The 21,694-nt window shown below is 34.8% G+C and overlaps 3 protein-coding genes across 3 annotated transcripts; 1 reads left to right on the plus strand and 2 right to left on the minus strand.

Annotated features, from left to right (window-relative positions):
- The first annotated feature begins 6,544 nt into the window (after window positions 1-6,544).
- LOC140812362 (aminotransferase ALD1, chloroplastic-like) lies at window positions 6,545-9,636 on the plus strand. The gene is made up of 10 exons (XM_073170607.1): window positions 6,545-6,668; window positions 6,772-6,797; window positions 6,873-6,946; window positions 7,280-7,396; window positions 7,644-7,706; window positions 7,860-7,964; window positions 8,150-8,200; window positions 8,290-8,607; window positions 8,798-9,004; window positions 9,082-9,636. Exons 1-10 carry the CDS (start codon window positions 6,607-6,609, stop codon window positions 9,373-9,375), a joined length of 1,317 nt encoding a protein of 438 aa, XP_073026708.1. The 5' UTR covers window positions 6,545-6,606; the 3' UTR covers window positions 9,376-9,636.
- Window positions 9,637-10,183: 547 nt separating this feature from the next.
- On the minus strand, window positions 10,184-12,363 carry LOC140812737 (non-specific lipid transfer protein GPI-anchored 31-like). The gene is made up of 3 exons (XM_073171097.1): window positions 11,820-12,363; window positions 11,674-11,700; window positions 10,184-10,551 (listed from the first exon to the last, which is right to left on the minus strand). Exons 1-3 carry the CDS (start codon window positions 12,157-12,159, stop codon window positions 10,370-10,372), a joined length of 549 nt encoding a protein of 182 aa, XP_073027198.1. The 5' UTR covers window positions 12,160-12,363; the 3' UTR covers window positions 10,184-10,369.
- Window positions 12,364-21,129: 8,766 nt separating this feature from the next.
- On the minus strand, window positions 21,130-21,480 carry LOC140812435 (uncharacterized). The gene has a single exon (XM_073170695.1). The coding sequence runs from the start codon at window positions 21,478-21,480 to the stop codon at window positions 21,130-21,132; it is 351 nt and encodes a 116-aa protein (XP_073026796.1).
- Window positions 21,481-21,694: the final 214 nt, after the last annotated feature.

The following is a 21,694-nucleotide window of genomic DNA, read 5'->3' on the forward strand; positions in this document are numbered from 1 at the left end:
AAATTGAATTTTGAAATTACTCATCTTTTCAGCACCATATATGAGTTGAATCATTTCAAGATGTAACGTTCGTTTAAATTTAGATTTGTTCGTTGTTATGAACTACCTACATATGGAAACAACGAGAACAACAAGACACTTTGAAATATGTCTTTCATAATCGAGAAGTAAAAAATATTATTCATTTATTTGTACAAAATTTTAATTATGACGTATTATTAATGTGATAATTTTCTTCTATATTAAAAAGTTCACGAATACATGATAATATAAAATTTCCCGTAATGGAAATGATTAAACCAATTTTAAAGAAAGTAAGTATCTTATTAGAAGACACGTTATAAAATTTATTGACATTATTTTGGAATACACATAATAAATATTAATTAAATAACTTTTTGATTTATACATAATTTACTTATTATCACGTGTTTCGTTATTCTTTCGGAATAATAGGTTGTTATGTATTATGAAGAGATTTTGTAAATAAAATCACAACTCATTTGTATAAAGATACTGATGATTAAAATTCTTCAATCATCCAAATCAAGTTCATTTTCTTCCGTCGAATCATCATGTACCCCACTTGTGTTCTTATTGGACTTCATCATTTTCTTGATCAATATTAGTTTCTTCTCCCTCTTCATCCAAAAGATGTAAAATCGATTTTTTTTTGGTTGTTTGGATGTAGATGAACTCCCCCGTTCTTCTGTTCAGAGTTCTCTTCTTCTGATTCCGGTGTTGGGTCGTTGGGTTGTTAGGGTTTGTGTTCGGACTATTTTAAACAAGTAATTAAAAAATTCACACAAACGTGCTAAACTTCCAAGGTTAGTCTAGGCGAGTGTCTGGATTCACTTTAGTGAATCGTTGCGCTTGGTCAGCGAGGGTTACCAGGCGCAGGGTCCTCGCCTGTGCTCACTGGCGGAGCCATCATAGGCCCAGTATAGGCATCAGCCCACACTGGGCCAAAAAAAAATTTATATGTTTATATATATTTGTGTCTCCCGACACCTTAGATATATTTATGTCTAAAATTTTTAATTTGTGTATGCTATTATTATATGATTAGCTAATCCAATTTTCCTTTAATAATTTGTAGACCCAAAATTTTAGACTCTTACACGTTATTAGTATCCAAGTATACACTCTATAACCTTCTGTATGTGTTTTCTCTTCTCGAGTCACGAACGTCATATACTTTGATTAAGAATCATTCCAATTTATTTTAATTATTGTTTCATCTTTCATAATCTCTAAAAAAATTCAAAATATTACCAAATTTTAGGTTCGTTTTTTTGTCCAATGTTTGTCGATCATTCAATTGTTTTATAATTTTATGCTTTTTCTTAGCGATAATGAATTCATGCTTATTTTTCGAACGTATATTTTATATCATATGTTGTTTTGATTTCGGATTTGTACACGTTGTTGTTTGTCGTTTTTCTGACGTATTCTCATCAATTATCAATGCTACTGACTGTGCGTAACTTGTGTTCAAACTTTATGACACATTTTTTTAGCTGTCGATTAATCATTGTTTTTTTTTTTTTGCTTTATTAATTATAATATATTTTTGTCTACACTGAACCAATATCCTGGCTCCGCCCCTGCGGCTGTGCTGCCTCTCGCCTTTTAACAACTATGTAACCAAACCAACAAGACACGAGTCACATATGTTATTTATCATTTTGGTGATATGTCTCCATGGGTATCTAACCTGGATACACATATTGTTAGAAGGATAAAATTGTGTATATGCTTGAAATTCTTTTCACTCACTTCCGATCCCAGTTTTAAATTTCCTGGATCTTTGAATATCTCAGAAGAAGAAATCATTATAGGCATGTTTAGATGAGATAAGATTCAATTAGAGAAAGATTTTGAATCTAAATGGGCATCAAACTCTTTCAACCAGCTAATCAAGAAAACAGAAGTCAGTGTTCTCCTTCTAGGCGGTCAAGAGACATAAGATGAACATGAAAATTCAACTCTATCAAAGACAATATTTTCCACTTCGATCGGGATGTCGGTAAAGATCTATCAAAGGAAACTAAATACCCTCACAACAAGTAGATACATTTTGTTAAAATATCTTTTCCTCCATATATCATGCAAAACTGAATTCTACTTTTCAAAGGAGATGTAAAATAATGAAACAAATTTTGAATTCAATTGTGTTCAAAATGTACATATATAAATACACGTGATATACAAAAAGAACAACAAATCATCATGTCTTTCTGCTCATATTTCTGCATATAATGATACAAGAATTTCATGGCAAGCATACCTGTTAATGAAAGAGATGAGTGAGTATTTTAAGGATGGAAAAGCCCATCAAAATCTTTGGTGTATTTTGGAGAAATTTTTTAGATTTTTTATTATTGTATATAATACTTCGATTACTTTTTCAAGAACCAATGAAAATATTGGATATCGTTATAATTTATAGAGTTTTTAAAAAAAATAGTTTGAATATCAAATGATTTTTTAAAATTCTACCAAAATCTATTTTGAATATCAATGGACTTAATTATAGAGAGTATATAAAAGTTTAGATTAAATATCTTTCGATTTTTAAACTCCATAAAAAAACTTTGAAAATCTAAATGAATACACCCCTCTGCTAAACAAATATTCAGAGAATTTATTTATACGGAGAAGTTTGGAAGTCTGTACTACTACTTTGTGGAAGGAGCCGAGTATCCTTCTGGGCGGGCTTCTTTTTCTTGGCCTGTGGCCCGGTTCCTACAGTGGTTAAGAATAGAATGATTTGTGATTCCTTGGGCTTTTCTACAATCGGGCTCAATCAGCCAACTGAGTTTAAGACTCAAGTTATATATTCTCCTCGGAAAAAAAAAACTATTTCTAAAAAAAAATTGATGTTTAGAAGCCAATATATCGGTTCGACGTATAGCAATGTGTTGAGCTACTTCAACAAGCCTGTGCGTGGCTCTTACCATCTTTATAGATGGATACCGAGGAAGACCGGAACGTACTCGTGAAGGAAACGATCTTTACATGGAAATTTTTTAGGGTTACTATTTCTATTTATCTTTAAAAATTAAGAAATAAACTGAAGTGTTTTCCTTTTGGACTTGGTTTATCTACCCAAAAAAATAAGAGTAGGTCTCATGTGGTGAGACGGGTCAATACTACCCATATTGACAATAAAAAGTAATCCTACCCATATTCACAATAAGATCTTCGTCTCACAAATACGACCCGTAAGACCGTCTCACACAAGTTTTTGCCAAAAAGAGTAGGTGTTTTGTGAGACGGTCTCACGAATATTTATCTGTGAGACTGATCAACCCTACCGATATTCACAATAAAAAGTAATACTCTTAGCATAAAAAGTTATACTTTTTCATGGATATTCCAAATAAGAGATATGTCTCACAAAATATGACCCGTAAGACCGTCTCACACAAATTTATACATATATATTAACCCCTTAAATAGTATATATGCTGAATCTATTTGAATATTACTATAGATCATTAAATTTAAAACAAAATGAGGGAGAAGCAAGGGGAAAAAAAAAGATGTGACTGATCTGCGGAACTTTGGAAATTGCAAGCTTTAGAAAAATGGCCTTGGAAAAAGGTGATATTAGAATTTTCTCACCAATTTCCCACTATTTGAGGAAGCAATTTCTCATACATCCATTATCATTGAATATATATATTATAATTAAGAAAAGTCTTAAATAAAATGGAGTAGAAACATAGAACCAGAATTTAAACCCAAAAAAATTATATCAATAAATTATTATTTTTATCTAAATAATATGATTGTAATAATATATAATTAATTTTAATTTTTTGCCTATATACACAGTGAAAGTGATTTCAAAATAATAACTATTTATCTTAAAATTATGAATAAATTTTTTCATTATAGAATTATGAATAATTAATGATTTATTTTTTATATATAAAAAAACTTTAATGATGTACTCTGTGTAAGGTGAGTTGCACCACAAAAATTAAAACACATAATAGTCGATACAAACATATAGTCCCAATTATGAAACAAAATTCACAAAAATAAACATCATTTTCTAAAATCAAAATTCGTGTTGAATCATTTGTCAAATATTCGCAACCGAAATAATATAATTTAAATCGATAACATAACGATTTATAACTATGATTATCGTAGAATTTAGAAATATATACACCAAGGTGCATGCTTTTGCTCATTCATTCGATCGTAAGATTGGAATTTCATGCTCAAAGTATTATTCGTATAAATTTTTCCATAATTTTCCTACATGAAACGCAAATTCTCCATCAGTATTCCTCAAAATCTCAAGTATGAAATATCCAAAATCGTGTTCGTGTGAACGAGTTAATAATCAAGAAATAATAATCCACCAATTTTCATGCACGCGTGAAAGTATCGGTCCTAGCTTGTTGTCTCATGGATTTCTTTGACTCCAAATTTCGGTCATTTTTTTTCACTCGCAGTCAGATTTCAAAGGTATGATTAATGATGAAATTCTTGAATTATTAACGACTCAGTACTGATTATATAACTACTGCCATTGAATGCATTTTAACCCTTTCGATTATTTTAATGTTGGAAGAAATTTTGTTGCGTGGTTTCTTAGTTTTACATGTGACTTGACTCAGTATATGCACAACGTGTGCAAATTTGAATTGACACTGTTTTCTTTAAGCGTGAAAATATGAGTCTTTTTATATGATTTTTCACAAGGTGGTCAAAACAAGCAGGTTTTATTCTAAAATTTGTTCTTTTAATTTACGAAGTGTGAACCCTTCTGTTTGTGAAGATTGAGTCTTTATTCGTTTTCTGTTTCAATATTTATACTGGGAAATTGGAAGTCAATGCATGCATGATGCATTCTTGGGTAGGTGCAAATATGTAAGCGCGGTCTGGCGATTTAATGTATTTTTTTAGTTGGGGAATTTGTGTTTTCGGGATAAAAATTTATGCAGAGATTTTGTTTTGTTTTTGTCTCATTTGAATGGAAAAGTGTAACGTTAATCCGACCATTAATTAGATAGGTCTTGGTCTGATGAAGAGCTGAAATTTCTTGGTTTTACATATATATTTGAAAGGTCAATTCCACGTTTTGACATATGGAGATGTTTAAGCTCGTGGAGATCTTTCGTTTTCTCCAGCTTTTTCCTTCTCAATTGTTTGAATGTTTCTATTTTGCTTTATCATCCATTCGCGTCATTTTCAGAGATTGCATTATTAGTTTGGGACTTTTCACCTGCCTCAAAGTCAATATATATATATATATATATATATATATATATATTTTTTTTTTTTATGACTATGGAAGTAATAAATCTTGAATTAACGCAATAATATGCAAACTACGCTAGTCAAATAAATCGTACTGAACAAATCATGTGCGACATGTTAGAAAGTATTGATAGGTTATCAAACTCATGACTATTGGCTAAGTGTTCACCTATTCTACCGACTCGAACACTATGAGGGACGACCTTAACTCGATATTGACGAAAAAAGCCATGGTATTTTGCTTTTTTTTTTCCTGGCAAAATAAGGATGTGAACCAAAAAAATTAGTTGAAAGAAAAGATAGTATGTGCTATTGTTTGGTTGTTGGTTATAGTTCTGAGTTAGGACATAGATTTTTATGCAGTTTCTAGTGTCATCGATCTGAACTTTCATGGAAGTTTGAATAATGTGTTTATAAAAGTAGGAAATTACCAACGTTCGAGTTTTGGGCTACAAATTTAGGCATGTGTGATATCTGTTATTCAAAAGAATGTTGATCTAGTATATGTACAGATTCATGCACGCTTACTAGAGTTCAGACATCTTATATTCTTAGTACTTTGATTGATCAGTTTGGAAAAGCTTTTTGTGGAAAAACATGTCACCTTTAGTTTGTTTGTCTATATACAGAACTTGGACTAAGAATCTAGTTTTGCTTTTCCCCCCTTATCTGTAAAGAAATGGAAGACACTGCAGACAAAGACACATTCCTTTGAAATTTCAGAAATATATGGAGTATTTACTTTTGTGATCAATTCTATTGTTGGCTGCATTTGCATCAAATGTAGATGATACAATTTGCATGGCTTATATTCTCTTCTCCTGAAAGCATGCCGCGGATTACGACATTGCTGAGCAATAGATTCTCAATCGTTTCACACTCCTGTGATGTTTCTTTGCGAATAAAAGGATTGGATGGATAATATGCATGATGATGTCACTGTACGTTACAGTGTGAAAGGTTTAAAAAAAAATTATCAAGGGGTTATCCAGTCAACTATGTAAATGATACAGCTGTTTGACAAGTGTTATTTTGAATGCGTGTTGGAGACTGGATTGTGTGAGAATAAGATAATAAGTATAGCATAAGCAGTATCAATAGGACGACACCAGCATATCAGAGGTCAGTGTCACCCAATGCTCTTAGTATTGACATCATGCATGTATGCAAGTTGACTGTGACAAAATTTCATTAAATTATATTGATTCGTAAGAGTATAAATATCCCCTTCTCTTGCAGTACTATGCTCATTATCCTTTGACTATACTATATTCAGACAATAAACTTAGAGTGCCAACATAGTTTTAAGTTACAAGGAAAAACATGTTCAAGGCTTCATCTTTCGGTTTAATGCCTTGTAAAACATTTCTTCAGCCTAAATCTAGGTAATGCGTTTGACTTGGCACCAATTTTTTTTGCCTAATCATTTGGTTTTATTAACCACTTTGTTCTGTAATAATGCTCTCATGCCAACTTTTTCTCATGCAGTATCAAAACAGAAGATAATGGGAAAGGTATACATCAGCAAGCTTTTGTGGGATAAGTTACAAGAATTTCATTAGGTTTAAGAGTTTGGCTTGTTCTTGCAGTTAACTTCTATCACACACAAGTTGTTCGTAATCCAAAGTTGGAGAGGCTTCAATACAACTATTTGTTTCCTGAGGTTGGTGCTCTTTGTTATATATTCATTCATGCATTGGTTGTTACAGATAGTTTTCACCAACCTATAGATCATCTACAATATAAGTTCACTTGCTTGATCCGTAACGCGAAACACACTTTTTCGATGAAACCATGCTACAACTGATCTTCATTATATATATTGATTTACTGAGGAAATTCATTCTTCAGTACCGTTCCGTCACCTCTTTTCGTCGTCTCAGTAGTAACTTTTAGTTGTGTGTTTATAATAATTCTAGTCATTAACCATCAAATGATCACATGAAAGTCTCTCATTTATTTGGTTTGGTCGTCATGAATCGAAACCGTATCACAGATTTCTGCACGTGAACTGCAACACGTCAAAAAGTATCCAAATGCAAGAGTTATAAGCCTTGGCATCGGTGACACCACAGAGCCATTACCAGAAGTTGTAGCTTCAAGCATGGCTAATGTAAGTTCAAGCAAATTCTGATATTGAGGTTTTCTGTTACATATCCTGAAATATATTTTCATTAACTATCGAGACCAAACTAGAATTAACATGCAAGGCGCGATCAAAATGTTCGACTTGAATATATTATGTGTCCATCTTGGACAGGGATAAAGTTTTTTCTAAAGCAATTAAATAATTTTAAAATGTTAACAAAATATTCTACTGTATAGCATATGAAATCTGCTTCTGATATTCTATGTTGCAGTATGCACACAACCTTTCGACACCAGCAGGTTATAGAGGGTATGGAGCTGAACAAGGTAGCAAGGTAAAAAGTGTGCAGACCTCTTTATTAAAAATAAATAAAGTGCCGAATGGAAACCTTTCATTTTGCGGCTTTTCGACTGGCGTAAATTTCTAAATCGCCCTTTATATCCATCTAGTCGTATGAGGTTCATTTGCTTTCAAATTCCTGTCTCAGGAACTTAGAAAGGCAATAGCAGAAACATTTTACAAGAAAATGGGTATAAAGGACAAAGAAGTCTTTGTATCAGATGGTGCACAATGTGATATATCTCGCCTGCAGGTACATATCAAGCGTCACAAGTGATTGGAGGTGTATCATTTTCCTTTGTTTATTGAAACCATAGTAAACAGACAAAGGCACAATTTATTCAAGGGCCGAGCCTTGACTAGTGTTTCGGCCTAAGGCTGAATGTGCTTTGAGGCGAGAAACACCCATTGTGAACTTATGGTTGTGTTTTCTTGTAGTTGCTATTTGGATCGAACATGTCCATAGCGATTCAAGATCCGATTTTTCCGGTGATTATAGCTCTTTTTACAACATCTTGGTTTTGCATCAAGATCCTGCTATAACTTGTTCCTTAAAGTTTCTTCCCTTATGGAAACAGGCTTATCTAGACTCAAGTGTCATAATTGGACAGACAGGTGATGTGGATACTGAATCAGGGAGGTATCAGAACATCAAGTACATGAAATGTGGCCCTCAGAATGGTTTCTTCCCCAACCTCAGGGAAACCGAACGAACGGATATTATATTCTTCTGCTCCCCCAACAACCCAACCGGTCACGCGGCTACTCGGGAGCAACTAGAACAACTAGTGCAATTTGCGCAGGATAATGGATCAATTATCGTATATGATTCAGCTTACGCTGTTTATGTCACCGATGGACCTCGATCAATATACGAAATCTCTGGAGCCAAAAAGGTCAACACATCCCCCAATCAAAATCCTGTTGGATCGAAAAGAGATACACAGAACAATACATAATTTATTTGGTTCTGCTTCTGCAATCTCAAAAGAGCACAGTTAAATCATATGTAAAATAAATGATATCAAATATGGCCTCCTAAAATTTATTCTTTGATTTATAAAAATGTAGTAATCACTGCCACAGGTTGCTATTGAAATCTCGTCGTTTTCCAAGATAGCCGGATTCACGGGTGTTCGTCTTGGTTGGACAGTGGTGCCTGAGGAGCTCTTGTACTTGAATGGCTTTCCTGTCATAAACGATTTTAACCGTATTGTATGCACTTGCTTCAATGGTGCCTCCCGGATAGCTCAGGCTGGCGGGCTCGCTAGTTTGTCCTCCGAAGGCTTCAAGGTAAGTTTTCGACACCAAACACGACACTTTCCTTAGTTTACTGATTCATGACTAGCAACATTGTCCCCAACTTCCAGGGTGTTCTATCTCTTGTTGATCACTACAGACAGAATGCAGAGATACTACTGGAAACATTTGAATCCCTCGGATTAAAAGCTTACGGGGGCGTAAACGCGCCTTATCTTTGGGTTCACTTTCCGGGGTCGAATTCTTGGGATGTTTTCAATGAAATTCTTGAGAAAACACACATCATAACAGTTCCAGGTAGCGGATTTGGCCCTGCAGGCAAAGAGTTTATTAGAGTTACTGCATTTGGCCACAGGGAAGATATCATAGAAGCTTCAAAAAGGCTAACAAGTCTTCTGTCCTAGGCAGAAGATATCCATGATAATTCTCCCTTACCAGAGATCATGCGAAGAAATCTTAGTAAAGGAATAAATAACTGTAATAAAAAAAAATTACCAATATTATTTGCACCCCAATCATTATCCATACTCCACTTCATAGAAAAACAAGAAAAAATTTTATTTGTAAAGTGAAGTATGTATAATACAAATTGGAATGAAAATAACATTATTAAAAAGAAATATGTATTGCAAGTTTCTTGTTTGAACATTTTGCACTACTTTTTATTTTGGAACTTGATTGTTGTTGTGATTTGAATTTCCATCTTTCTTTACTGTTTTTTGTTCTTGGCCTGAATTACCAGTAACTATCGCACAAGAGTTCGAGACAAAATAATATCATACAACATTATTTTTTTATAAAAATGGAAAAAAAAATTCTTATAAATTAAATAGATTTTTTTAAAAAAACGTTGAGAGCTAATTTTATGATTAAATATATATAATAAAGATATTAGCTTTGATATCTCATTATATATAGGTAGTCTTGCGTATATTTCATTGCATATAGTTTTGTTTTTTAATAAATTAGCAAAAAATAAAAATTTCCCCAAAAATTTAAAATGAAACAAATGCAACAATCTTATATCCACAATTTCAGGCTTATGCCAATTTAAGTATTTTATTTATATAAAAAGCATCCAAAGACATTTGTTATCAGAAATTTCTTTGGGGAAAAAAAAACCGATTTTACTCCAGAAACAGCCGAACACAAATAGACATATCAAATAAAAGGCCACATGAAAGCACTATAAACAGAAAAAAAAACCGAAGGAAAACTAAAACATCCACAGGAGTCTATAATATATATCATAATCATGCCAACAGGTAGTAGCTAAAGTAGGTCTAAATTGTCTCCGAAGTCTGGTAATAGAACATGGAGCAACTCCAGCTAATTAATAGTAAGCATGGAACCGATCTCCGACAAGCGTCTCGTCTCCAAAACAGGACCACATTATGTTCAAAATATAGCAAACGAGGCAGTAAAAACCATGGTGGCAAGCACAAAGATCTCGGCAGAGGGTAAATATGAGGACGAGCCCGAGCTTTGAGGAGCTGGTGCAGGAGCAATTGTACTAACTCCAATGTTGGTGGTAGGTGCCCCGGCAACCGAACTAGGAGATATGGCCAAAGGTGAAAGAGCTGTGACAGAACAATGCAGTATCATGTTATAAGCTTTGTGAGCAGTAAAAACGAACAAAGTAATGATGGTATAGTATAACACCTTCAAATATTACCAGGAAACACATTAAAGCTAGAAAAAATCAACTACCCAGTCATCGTTCATACGGCATTATCTACATTCATAATATGGATCACGTCCATCTTGCTTGATAAAGAAATATACACACGATCCTTCCCATCTTGAAATGTATTAACGATTAATGTTGGCAAAACATAACATGGATGAACATAGAAGTCGGCTAGGGGCAATACTTCTAATGACATGTATTTGCACCAAAATCGACAAACATATGTTGTAGGCACTAGTTTTGCACGAGTATTAATATGACTAGAATCAATTGTATGACAAAACCAAAGATCTTGTCCCAACCAAATCCACCCGCCTAAATAAATCCTCAAAACCAAAAGAGCACAAAAAGAAGGAACAAAAACAAAGAAAAGAAGAACACATGGCAAGCAGCACAGTAATAGACGGCCCTCCCATACAATCACTCACATGAATTCTGTGACACACTAGTCCAAGAAGCATATAAAAACGGCACAACTCGGTGCTGACGGTGATTGATTCAATCACCATCATTGCTCGAAAAATTTTCTTTATGCGGGGATCATGTGTTAGACCCCACGTGTTTGGATGACCATTTTAGTTCTTGTGTGGGTAATAATATAAGACATATTTGGAAATGGCATTAAAATCGGTCGTTCAGTGCAATATATCTATCATACACGTAATTCAATGCAATCCTTCAACGGATAGGTTCATTAGGAGGGCAAAGATAAATTTGTAGTCTTCAAATTGAGCGAGCCCACATAATTTTTTAGGCAGATAATCGGAATCTCATTGCAGACATGAAAATATTAATTTTTAAATGAAGTGGGATTCTTATGATATAATCTTTAGTCTGCCATTTTCGATTAAAAACCACAGAACCACATTAACATTACAAAAAGAATTCATTTTTATCAGAAGGGGGAACTTAAAAAAGATCTAAAAGGATATAAGAAAACGGTGAAGTCTCTAGCATACAAAACTGAAAATGGGTATAATTTCTTGACAAAAAAGATCAGATCTGAGAGTACCTGGAGCTGCACCAGAGCCAATGCTCACTGCAAAAAGGGTAAAACAAAGATAACAAGAACTCCATTATATCTTAAGAAAAAAATACACGTTAAAAATTTTAAGCAAAATTTTCCCGAATCCAGTCAAAATCGATGATGAAACTTACGGCCACAGTTGCTGATAGAAGGAGCAGAAACATGGCAGGCAGCGGGAAGAGTCGCGGCCTTGGTGACATTCAGCTTCACCCCCAACTGCGCGCTGTTCTTAAACGTTTCACAGAGACACTCCGCCCTAGTCTTGAGCACATTCTTCAGCCCGGAACAGCACTGGCCCTCTGGCTTCGTCGCCGTGCTGCCCTCCGTCACGAAAGACAGACAGTCGACCATGGACAGCACCAAAGTCGAGCAGTCCGGCGCGGGTGTCGGCGCCAACTGCGCGGCAGAACTCGCGGCGGCAAAGAAAGCCAGAAGCATGCAGAGAAGAGGCACTCTCAAACAAACTGCCATTTTCTTGATCCGTCGAAATGGGCTGGGAGTCGAGGGGACTGGGTTGTATATACGGCAAGGGTGTGGCAGATATGGAAAATCCCAGTTGTTCCGGGGGTGTGATGGGAATGAGGCGGGACAGGTGGAGAGGATTGAGGAAAGCGGTGGGCGTGATGTCTGTGTGTCAAAAAATGGTGCTTCAAATTTTGGAAATGGAGGAATCGAAAAAGGCACACACTGAGGAAGGGGTAATAAATTCTTCGATTTAGTGCGTGGCCACGTGTCACATCCTAAAATATTAATTATCGCGATAAATTTAAATTTTATTAATATTTCAAATTTGACGTATGATTCAAGATTTAAATACATATAAAAAAACATCATATATAAAATTAATAGTATTTTCAGTTTTTAAAAAAACAAGGATAAAACCTCCATTATATGGGATGAATGTAAAAGATGGAAAAAAATATTGAATTTTTGGCACATCAAGGTTATAAAAATATCGAATTTATCGAAATTTTCGTTACAATAACAATATGAAATTTGAATTTTTTTATATATACTGAAATATTGAAATAATAATATAATATATCTAAATTAAAAAACATATAATATTTTAAAAAATATTGTATTTTTTTTAAAATATAGCTACTTTTTTTAAAAATATAAGATATTTTTTCGATATAAAATTGTATATATCAAAATCATACTGAAATCTCGATATACCACAATATTTCAGTCTAATAGATATGTTAATTACGCATACCGAAAATTTCGATGCCGAGAATATCGGTATGCCGAGAAATTTTCGGTACAGTATCGATATAAATATTTTTAATATCGAAATTTTCTATACAATATATTATATGTAGGCAAAAACTTGTATGAGACGGTCTCACGGGTCATATTTGTGAGACAGATCTCTTATTTAGGTCACCTATGAAAAAGTATTACTTTCTATTGTGAATATGAGTAGGGTTGACCCGTCTCATAGATTATGATCCGTGAGACGGTCTTACATGAGACTCACTCTTATATGTATTTTTCGTTACGATATATCACCCTAGATAAATATCTTGAGTTTTTAGAACAAAAAATGAAATGTATTTTATTTAAAATAAAATTTATACTAGTTTATTAATATTTTAAAAGATTTCAAGTCTTTTATAAAATTTCACAAAAGATTAGTATAATTAACCCAAATAAAAAGAGACATAATAGATCAAATAAAAGAAACACATATGCCCGCGATCCTTTGGTCCAATGGTCTCAAGTTCGAGGTCTTGAGACTTATTGGTCTCATATTCGAGTATCTCTGATTAGTAGTAGTTTTTGTAACTTATTTAGGTAGATTAATTATTTTTTGTATCTTATTTATCCGATATATATAATTCTCGGGTCTATATTCAAGTCTCGTAAGTAGTACAAATCATTATATTATATTTTTATATTCTGAAACAATATTATACTTGTAATTAGAAAAATAGCACACTAGACTGCCTCATCCGAAGTTCGTTGATTGATAGCAAGAGAATCATTCAAGGGCAACTTGTGTATCAGTACCCAACTTTTATAAACTTTGGTTTTGGTACCCAATTTCCTAAAATACCCTTCTTATCCATTTTTAAATAATTGAATTTTCTTTTTCAAATAATGACCCATCATGCTTCCGTAAAATAAATTAAATCTTATACCTCTTGACCGGAGTACCACCGGGTTATATCCACCGTATTTTACAGACTGCTCCTCACAGCCCAACCACGCGATCGCAACCGATGGTTACTGACGTAGATTCCTTCAGCAGCACTTGGCACAACTCTAATTAGTTTCCTACCTTAGAGTGTACAGTATAAAATAGAATTTTTGAAAATAATACATGAGAGGGGCTAGAGCAAAAGATCTCTTTTATTCAAACACAAACATTTATTTATTACATAGTAACCTCCTGTAGAGGAGGAGAAACTTGTTTAGCTACTCACAGTAGCTGAACTTACTACACACATAAACTTGAAAATATTACAAATGATTTGGAAGAAAAATGAATAGGTTGATCGATGCCTTCATCTTCCTTCTGCTTCCTTATTTATAGAAGGCTTCTTCGGATTTGAAACTCGGACTTCAAATCTTGATAAGCCTTTCCAGCTTGCATATGGACCCTGCGGTGGTTGAGTGGTCCTTTTAAGATGGTCCCTCCATCTTTCTTGATTTGTCTTCTTCTAGATTATTAATCTAGAAACAGTCATTTCTTGCAATTTTATCTGCCTGCATAAATAGTTTATATGCACTTGGATCAGATCAGCTTGTATTTCTCTTCCTGTTTCTTTGAGCTTCTTTTGATATTCTTTGAAATTTTTCAGCTCTTTTCTTGTTCCCTTAATCCTTTTCCTGGAAACTCTGAGATATGCGAAATACATTTTGTTTCCAGTTTCGGTTTAAGTTTGGTGTGAGTTGCTGGTTCCCGTTTTATCTTATTTATAGATTTATTTGGGTCCAGTTTCTCATCTTTAGATTTTTCTTATCTTTAAAGATAAGGAATCCAGCGTCCTTTGTCATTTTCCACCTATTATTGGTGGTCCTTGTTCCTTTTCCACCGATTATTGGTGGTCCTTGAATTCCACTCACATGTTATTTCACATGGTGGTCCTTTTTCTTGGTGGGATGCTCACATGTTCTTTTTAACTTTGTCGAGGAATCTTTGGCTTTCGACTTCCTCGAGGAAAACGTGAATGTGGTCCATCCCCACTTGTACTTGTATCGGTAAAGTGTTTCCGATCAGATCTCGGCTTGAATCCTTTACCGAATTCTGGTTCCTTCTGGTTCTGGCATTCAAGGCAGATGTTTTCTGACCATCTTCCTATGTGTGCCATGTTACAGAATTTTCGGCGAGTCTCTTTACTAGCCGGCAGCTTGCTATTTCACAAAAGATTTCTCTTTTTCTCGAATAAATCTTCTGCAAAACTTGTAGTTTTTCCTGTCATGGTGTTTAACAGGAATGATCCGTTCACTGAATGATTGTAAAATTTGAACGGAAACTTGACTTTGTCCATCTCAGTAAGACAGACCCATAAACCCCAAGCTCTTCTGGTAGAAATATCATCTTCAGTAATTGAAGCAACCAGGGGTGTTTCTTCTGTCGGAGGGTCCTTGATAAATTTTTTGAACATTTGTATCCGGCCTCCTTAACTTAATGAAATGAAAGGCTTCATGGGAGCCTTTTCCTGCAGGTTCTGGTGCTGCACTAAAGAAGTATAGCTCCAAAACATCTCCTCTGGACAAATAATCATTGTTTGCCCAAGTCTCGTGAACAGCTTCCTGGATCCACTTTGGTAGACCTGATATTTCTGGAAAGCTGGGTGATGTAGTATAAACTGAGGCAAGAGCCCCGAATTCATACCATGCCTTGACCTCCTTTGGATATGAATTTTGTTTCATCCATACCCTTGGATATTTTCCTGAAACATCAACCATGTTGGTAGCTAGGTTAATGCCAATTCTTGTTTTTAATTTCTCCCAATTTTGTTGATAAACCTGAAATGGAGAAATTACACCTTCATTAGTATCAACCTTAGCTTTGCCTTTGTCAATACGAGGCCTAAGGTTGATATCTCCCTCTTCAATCCCCGAGGTGAAGGGTTGACTTGAGGACTCAAGATAAGGATCAGGAGTCTCAATCTTTGTTTCAGCCGACTCATCTCGTAATGATCCCGACTTAACACTTGTGCAAGGGGTATTTGAATCCCCCGCTACAGGTATAGAGTCCTGTACTCGAAAACTCTCCATTTGGGAAACCAGTGGTTTCTCAATGCCTTGGAGGATAGGCCTTTGCATTACAGACCATAACTGAGTATATGCCTGTAAACACCCTGTAATTCGATCAGAGACAATTATCTTATCATCTTGTTGTAGCCTTCCCGCAACTTCTGCGTTTACAGCTAACTTGTTAAACTCGGTTTGAAGCATTTCAAGGTGTTCCCTCAAATGCCTCTGCATCTTGATAATAGCATCTATGTCAATGCTGTCCATCTCTTGTTAAAAAATCTGCAAGAATATTTTCATGAGATTTAATTATCACAATATCAAAAATATAATTCTGACATAGTGCTTGCCATCGTAATAATCTAGCCTTCTCAGGTTTAGACTCAATTCTATTCCTTAAAAAAGCTTTAACTTGTGTGTTATCAACTTTCAAAGTGAATTTCTTTGCAAGTAGAAATAATGGCCATTTTTCAAAAGCCCTTTTTACTGCATAAAATTCTTTTTCGTTGATATGCCATCTTATGGCTTCTGAATCCGAGAATAATCCACTACAATATCTGCATGGTTGTTCTCCATCTGGTGTGAGCTTAGTAAGAACTGCTGCCCACCAATGGCCACTGGCATCAGTATATAATACCAGATCATCTTCATCTTGAGGAATAGCCATTTTCGGAAGATTTTTGCAAACCTCCTTTAAATGGATAAGTCCTTTTGTGTGTTCGTCTGTCCATATAAATCTAGCATCTTTTTTCAATAATGGACTGAACATCTTCCTGTGTTTTGCTAGGTTTTTGATAAACATCCCAGCAAAATTAACAACTCCTAAAAAACTTTGAAGTTGTTTCTTGTCTTTGAGACTTTCTGAAAAATTCCGCACTTTCTCCACTATGTGTTCTTGCAGAATTATTCCTGACTCATCGATTTCAATTCCGAGGAATTCAATCTTTCTTGTAGCAATGACTGCTTTCTTTTCAGATAAAACCAGTCCTTCTTTCTTGCAAACATTAGAGAAAATCTCCAAATGTTTAACATGTTCATTCATATCTTTGGATGCTATTAAAACATCATCAATATAAACAAACATAAACTTAAAATAATCTTTAAAAAGATTATCCATTTTTCTTTGAAATATCTGTGGTGAATTAGCCAATCCCATTGGTAATACTTCCCAAATATAATGTCCTTGAGGTGTTGAGAAAGCTGTGAATTTCTTGCTTCCTTCCTCCATCCGAATCTGATAAAATCCGGACTTACAATCAAATTTAGAGTATATCTGTGCATTGCGTATGCAACTGATTAGATGTTCTCTGCTTGGTATAAAATACCCATCAAACTCCAGAATCTTATTAATTTCTTGGTAATTAATAACTAATCTGGATTTACCTCGTTTAATTTCACCATGATTTCTTACCAGAAAACCTGGACTGCTATATGGTGACATACCTGCTTTGATCAAACCAAGATCCAAATGTTCCTTGATTATAATCTGCATATCCCTTTGATCAATGATGTTCATTGGAATAGGTTTACAACGGACAAATTCATACTCTTTGCCTTCCTTAATCTTAAGGCAAGCCCTGAGTTGATTTCTGTCCCACCATGCCAAGGGATCTTCATTGTAATTTTCTCTGATCCTTTTCTTGACATCTTCCAATGATACCTTAGATTCGAACTCTACTTCATTTGTTTGTAGAGTTATCTTAAGGCATTCTATATCTTCTGGTTGGAGTTTCTTATCTGCTCTCAACTGGAGCATTGTTTCTCCAAACCGTCTAGAATCCTTCATTTTTGGGTTCAGAAGTTTTCCTGAATCACCACGCTTGCTGCGAAACTGGATTGGCAATTTTCTGTAAAATGCCTCTCGAAGTCTCTGGACTATAATTTTGTGAGCACATGGTGTTGTGAACACTAATCTTCTAGTCTCATTTTCTTGTGTATAGGACTTGAACATTTGTAGGAAATTATTTCCTAACAATATGTCAGCACCTGTATCATGAAATAAATTGGTGGTGTCTTTACCTTGTACCAAGGTGTTTGTCCAGCACCGCCAATCATGATTTCAGTCATCTTAATCCCTTTACATAAGATTAAGATTCTTCTGGAAAAATCTCTTCCAGCAATCTTGGGTAATTCTTCTTCCAAATTATTTGAAAAAACTCCTCGTTTTGCTGTACAGATTCCAGCACCTGAATCAATATAAGCAGCAAAGTATTTTGCCTTATATTGTTCATATAACATTCCTATCGGAATGTATATGGAGAATGGACTTGTGGTCATTGGACTTTCCACATCTTATCTTCTGCCATAAACTCCATTCCATACTCTAGACGTTTCCAAGGTTTATGTTCCTCGAGAAACTCTAATCCGAGAATCAGTCGATCTGATTCTTTTCCTGGAATTCCTTGAATATGAACTTCCAACTCTCCGATATTAATCAGTCCTTGGTAAGTTCATATCGTAGGTTGTTCCAAATAGTATATGGTATTACAAGGAAATTGATTCCTTTGTTTTGTAATATCAAATACTATCTCTACTTCCTTCCACCCTTCTGTGCATCTAAGCTTTCCTATCGTAGAAAAGCTTTTTAGCTCCTGTTGGATTTCTATGACAGACTTTTTATCCCATCTGTAACTTGTAATTCTATCACCTTGAAAAGATAGTCTTCTTGATTCCAGTCTAAGACTTTGATTTCTCTGTAAAATCGGTTTGTCTTGGATCTGGATATCTGTTTCCTGTATCAAAGGAAACTCGACTCTTTCTGGATAAATTTGCCTGAGCTAAAACATATAATATTTTTAAAAAATATAGTTAATTTTTTTAAAATATATAGCTAGTTTTTTTAAAAATATAAGATATTTTTTCGATATAAAATTATATATTTCAATATCATACCGAAATCTCTGTATACCACAATATTTCAGTCTAATAAATATGTTAATTATACATAACAAAAATTTCGATGTCGAAAATATCGGTATGCCAAGAATTTTTGGTACAGTATCGATATAAATATTTAATATCGAAATTTTCAATACAATTGTTTATCACGAAATTTGCGGGCGTGCCAGGCACGTGTTCGTGCCAAAATGGTGAAATAATCCGACTTCGTTTATCAAACGTTGCGAATCTCGATTCGGTCGTAAGTTCTAACTCCTTTGAAATGGCTTCAAAATTAAACATATAAACTGAGGAAAATAAATGAATTATAGAGAGAATCCATGGACAACATCAGACTTAAATATGTTGTTATGAATTTTGATCAACATTCTACAATAAAGTTGAAGGAATAAGAAAATATATTGTACTGCTTGGAAAATGAGAAATGAGCGAACAATCAATGATAGAATTCTGCAGAGTTTTTGCTGAAGATTTGTTGGATGATTTTGTTGGGGGCCTCTTTCTGATCCTTCCTGCTGCTTTTGTAACGCTCCTCATGGAAGTTTCAACCACATTCCACAACCACTCACGTTGGGTCATGGCTCAACTTCTGTCATCGTGCTTTCTTGGACCGAACTGCAACTCTTCTTGGGCCAAAATGTTTGGGCTTCTGATTATGGGCTTCAAGGAATATTTTTTGGACACAACAATTGCCCCCCGTAGTCAATTTGGCCAGTGAGCCAATTTGACTAATTATATATTTATCCCACTTTGGCCCATATTCAAAACTTGGCATGGAGGCCATATTTTGTATCACAGTACCCTTCAGAGTTTGTCCAATAACAACCCTTGACGTGAATTCTTATTTTCTACTCCTTTCATTCCTCCTTCAAATAGACAAGCCCAAACCCACATCAATCTTCAAAATTTCGCCTTTACATAAACAAACTTTGATTCCTTCATTGTGTTCTCACTTACCAGTTATCGATTATTCGCAATTTGCCACCGGATCGTGGAGTGACCTGGACACCATTCAACTTTCAATTAAATTGCCACCCTCAAAGTCATTTGCATCCAGCCGTATCATCTCAAAAGAGCAGGTAGATTTCTACATTTTTTCTACTTCTTCATGACAAAAACATTGTAGAATATGTCAAATTTCATGATGCACTCAAGGTGTTTGTGCATAAGTCTGAATGAGTTTTTGGTAAGTAATAATGGGTGTTGCACTTCGACAAAGCGGCTACCTTGCTGTGCATATTCAGAGCTTGGCCTATGGCTAGTGCAACTTTTGTAATCTTCATATTGAGAACACAACCACACGAAGTGCTCTTCTTTTACCCAAATCATTAGCTAGCACTATATAAATTAGCTCTGATTGAGATGGTAAAGTCTGATAGATTTCAGAAGATGGAAATGAGGTATGTATAAATCACTCAACTTTTATTCACTTGGTCATCTTCCATCCTGCTTAGTAGATGCTCTTCTTCCTCGCTATAATGTTGCATTATTATTTGAGTATTCATAGTTTGTTGAGCAACACTTCGTTATTCATCACTTGGTTCCATTTATTTAGCAGGAATATCGTTGGAGAAATCGAGGATTTATCTCAAAGGCCAATACAAGTAAATACCTTAAAGACCAATAAAGATGAAAATTCCTCGTGGTAGTGCCGCTGGCCAATCAAAATTACCAAGCTTTGATGAATATCTCTGCAACCGGCTGAGCATATGCGTAAGGAGTGTCATGCTCATTGAGAGAAAATAAAACATGCAAACTAGGGACAATAGCTGTAATTTTTTGCACTTGTTTGCCATGATTTGGCAAGTTCTTTTTGTTTCGTGAATGTTGATGAATGACTAGAACTCAACTTTGCTGTTGGAATATAATGTTGTTTGGATATCTATTGCTTGGGGTTTGTTTGCAGGTATTCACATTTTTGGCGTACTATATTTACAAAGAAAACTCTGCCAATTTTTTTCTAAAAAGTGAACATCTCATAACGACGCAAACCAACGCAAATCAACACATATTCCCAATGAACGGCCAAACCACATTTTTTCAAATAAAGCTCAACAAAGTTTCAAGACCTGCACTAAATGAACTTCGCTTTGTCACGGATTTGGCCAACTAACACAACAAATATTCCTCTCAAAATACATCAACTACATCGGATTCCATGAGCACTCACTTTATTTATTCACAATGCTCCATCATTATTTCCAAACTTCAGAAATGAATGGCTTAAAAGCCTATTCCTCACATATTTATAGAAACTCTTTACAAGACAATATGACAAATTCAAACAAAGTGGCCATCTAGCCTACTCTGTACCAATCTCCTTCGCATCTAGCTTCATGAACCCTTTGTCTCTGACATCCCTACCCAACTACTGGGATAATAATGCTTCAGATACTTGCCATTAATGCACTTTTTATGTGGCTCTCCATCCAGACTTGCCAACCAATATGTGTTTCCATCTAAAACTCGATGAACTTTGAACGGCCCTTCCCAGTTGGGCGACTTGCCGAATTCCTTGTCTTTGGATCCGAGGGGTAGAATCACCTTCCAAACCATGTCTCCCTCCTCAAATATTTTCTTATTCACGCGTTTATTGTAATTTCTAGGCACCTTGGATTTCTGAAGCATCATAACATTATACGTTTGCATTCTCAACTCATCCAAAATTTCAAGTTCCATGATCATTGCCTCTGAGTCTAGGAGAAACCATGGCAGTAGGTTTGAGAACCTTCTCAACTGCTTATTTAACTTTTTGAGTTTCCATATACAATGCTCTTGGTTGTCCATTCACCTTGTAGTTACGAAACTTAATTGGACCAAAAGCTCCATCATAATATCTAGCTTCCACGGCATTGGAATTAGATTGATACGGCTGTGAATCAGCCTGTATCACTTCCAC

The sequence above is a fragment of the Primulina eburnea genome, chromosome 14 (genome assembly GCF_022965805.1).
Source record: "Primulina eburnea isolate SZY01 chromosome 14, ASM2296580v1, whole genome shotgun sequence".
NCBI classification, from domain to species: Eukaryota; Viridiplantae; Streptophyta; class Magnoliopsida; order Lamiales; family Gesneriaceae; genus Primulina; species Primulina eburnea.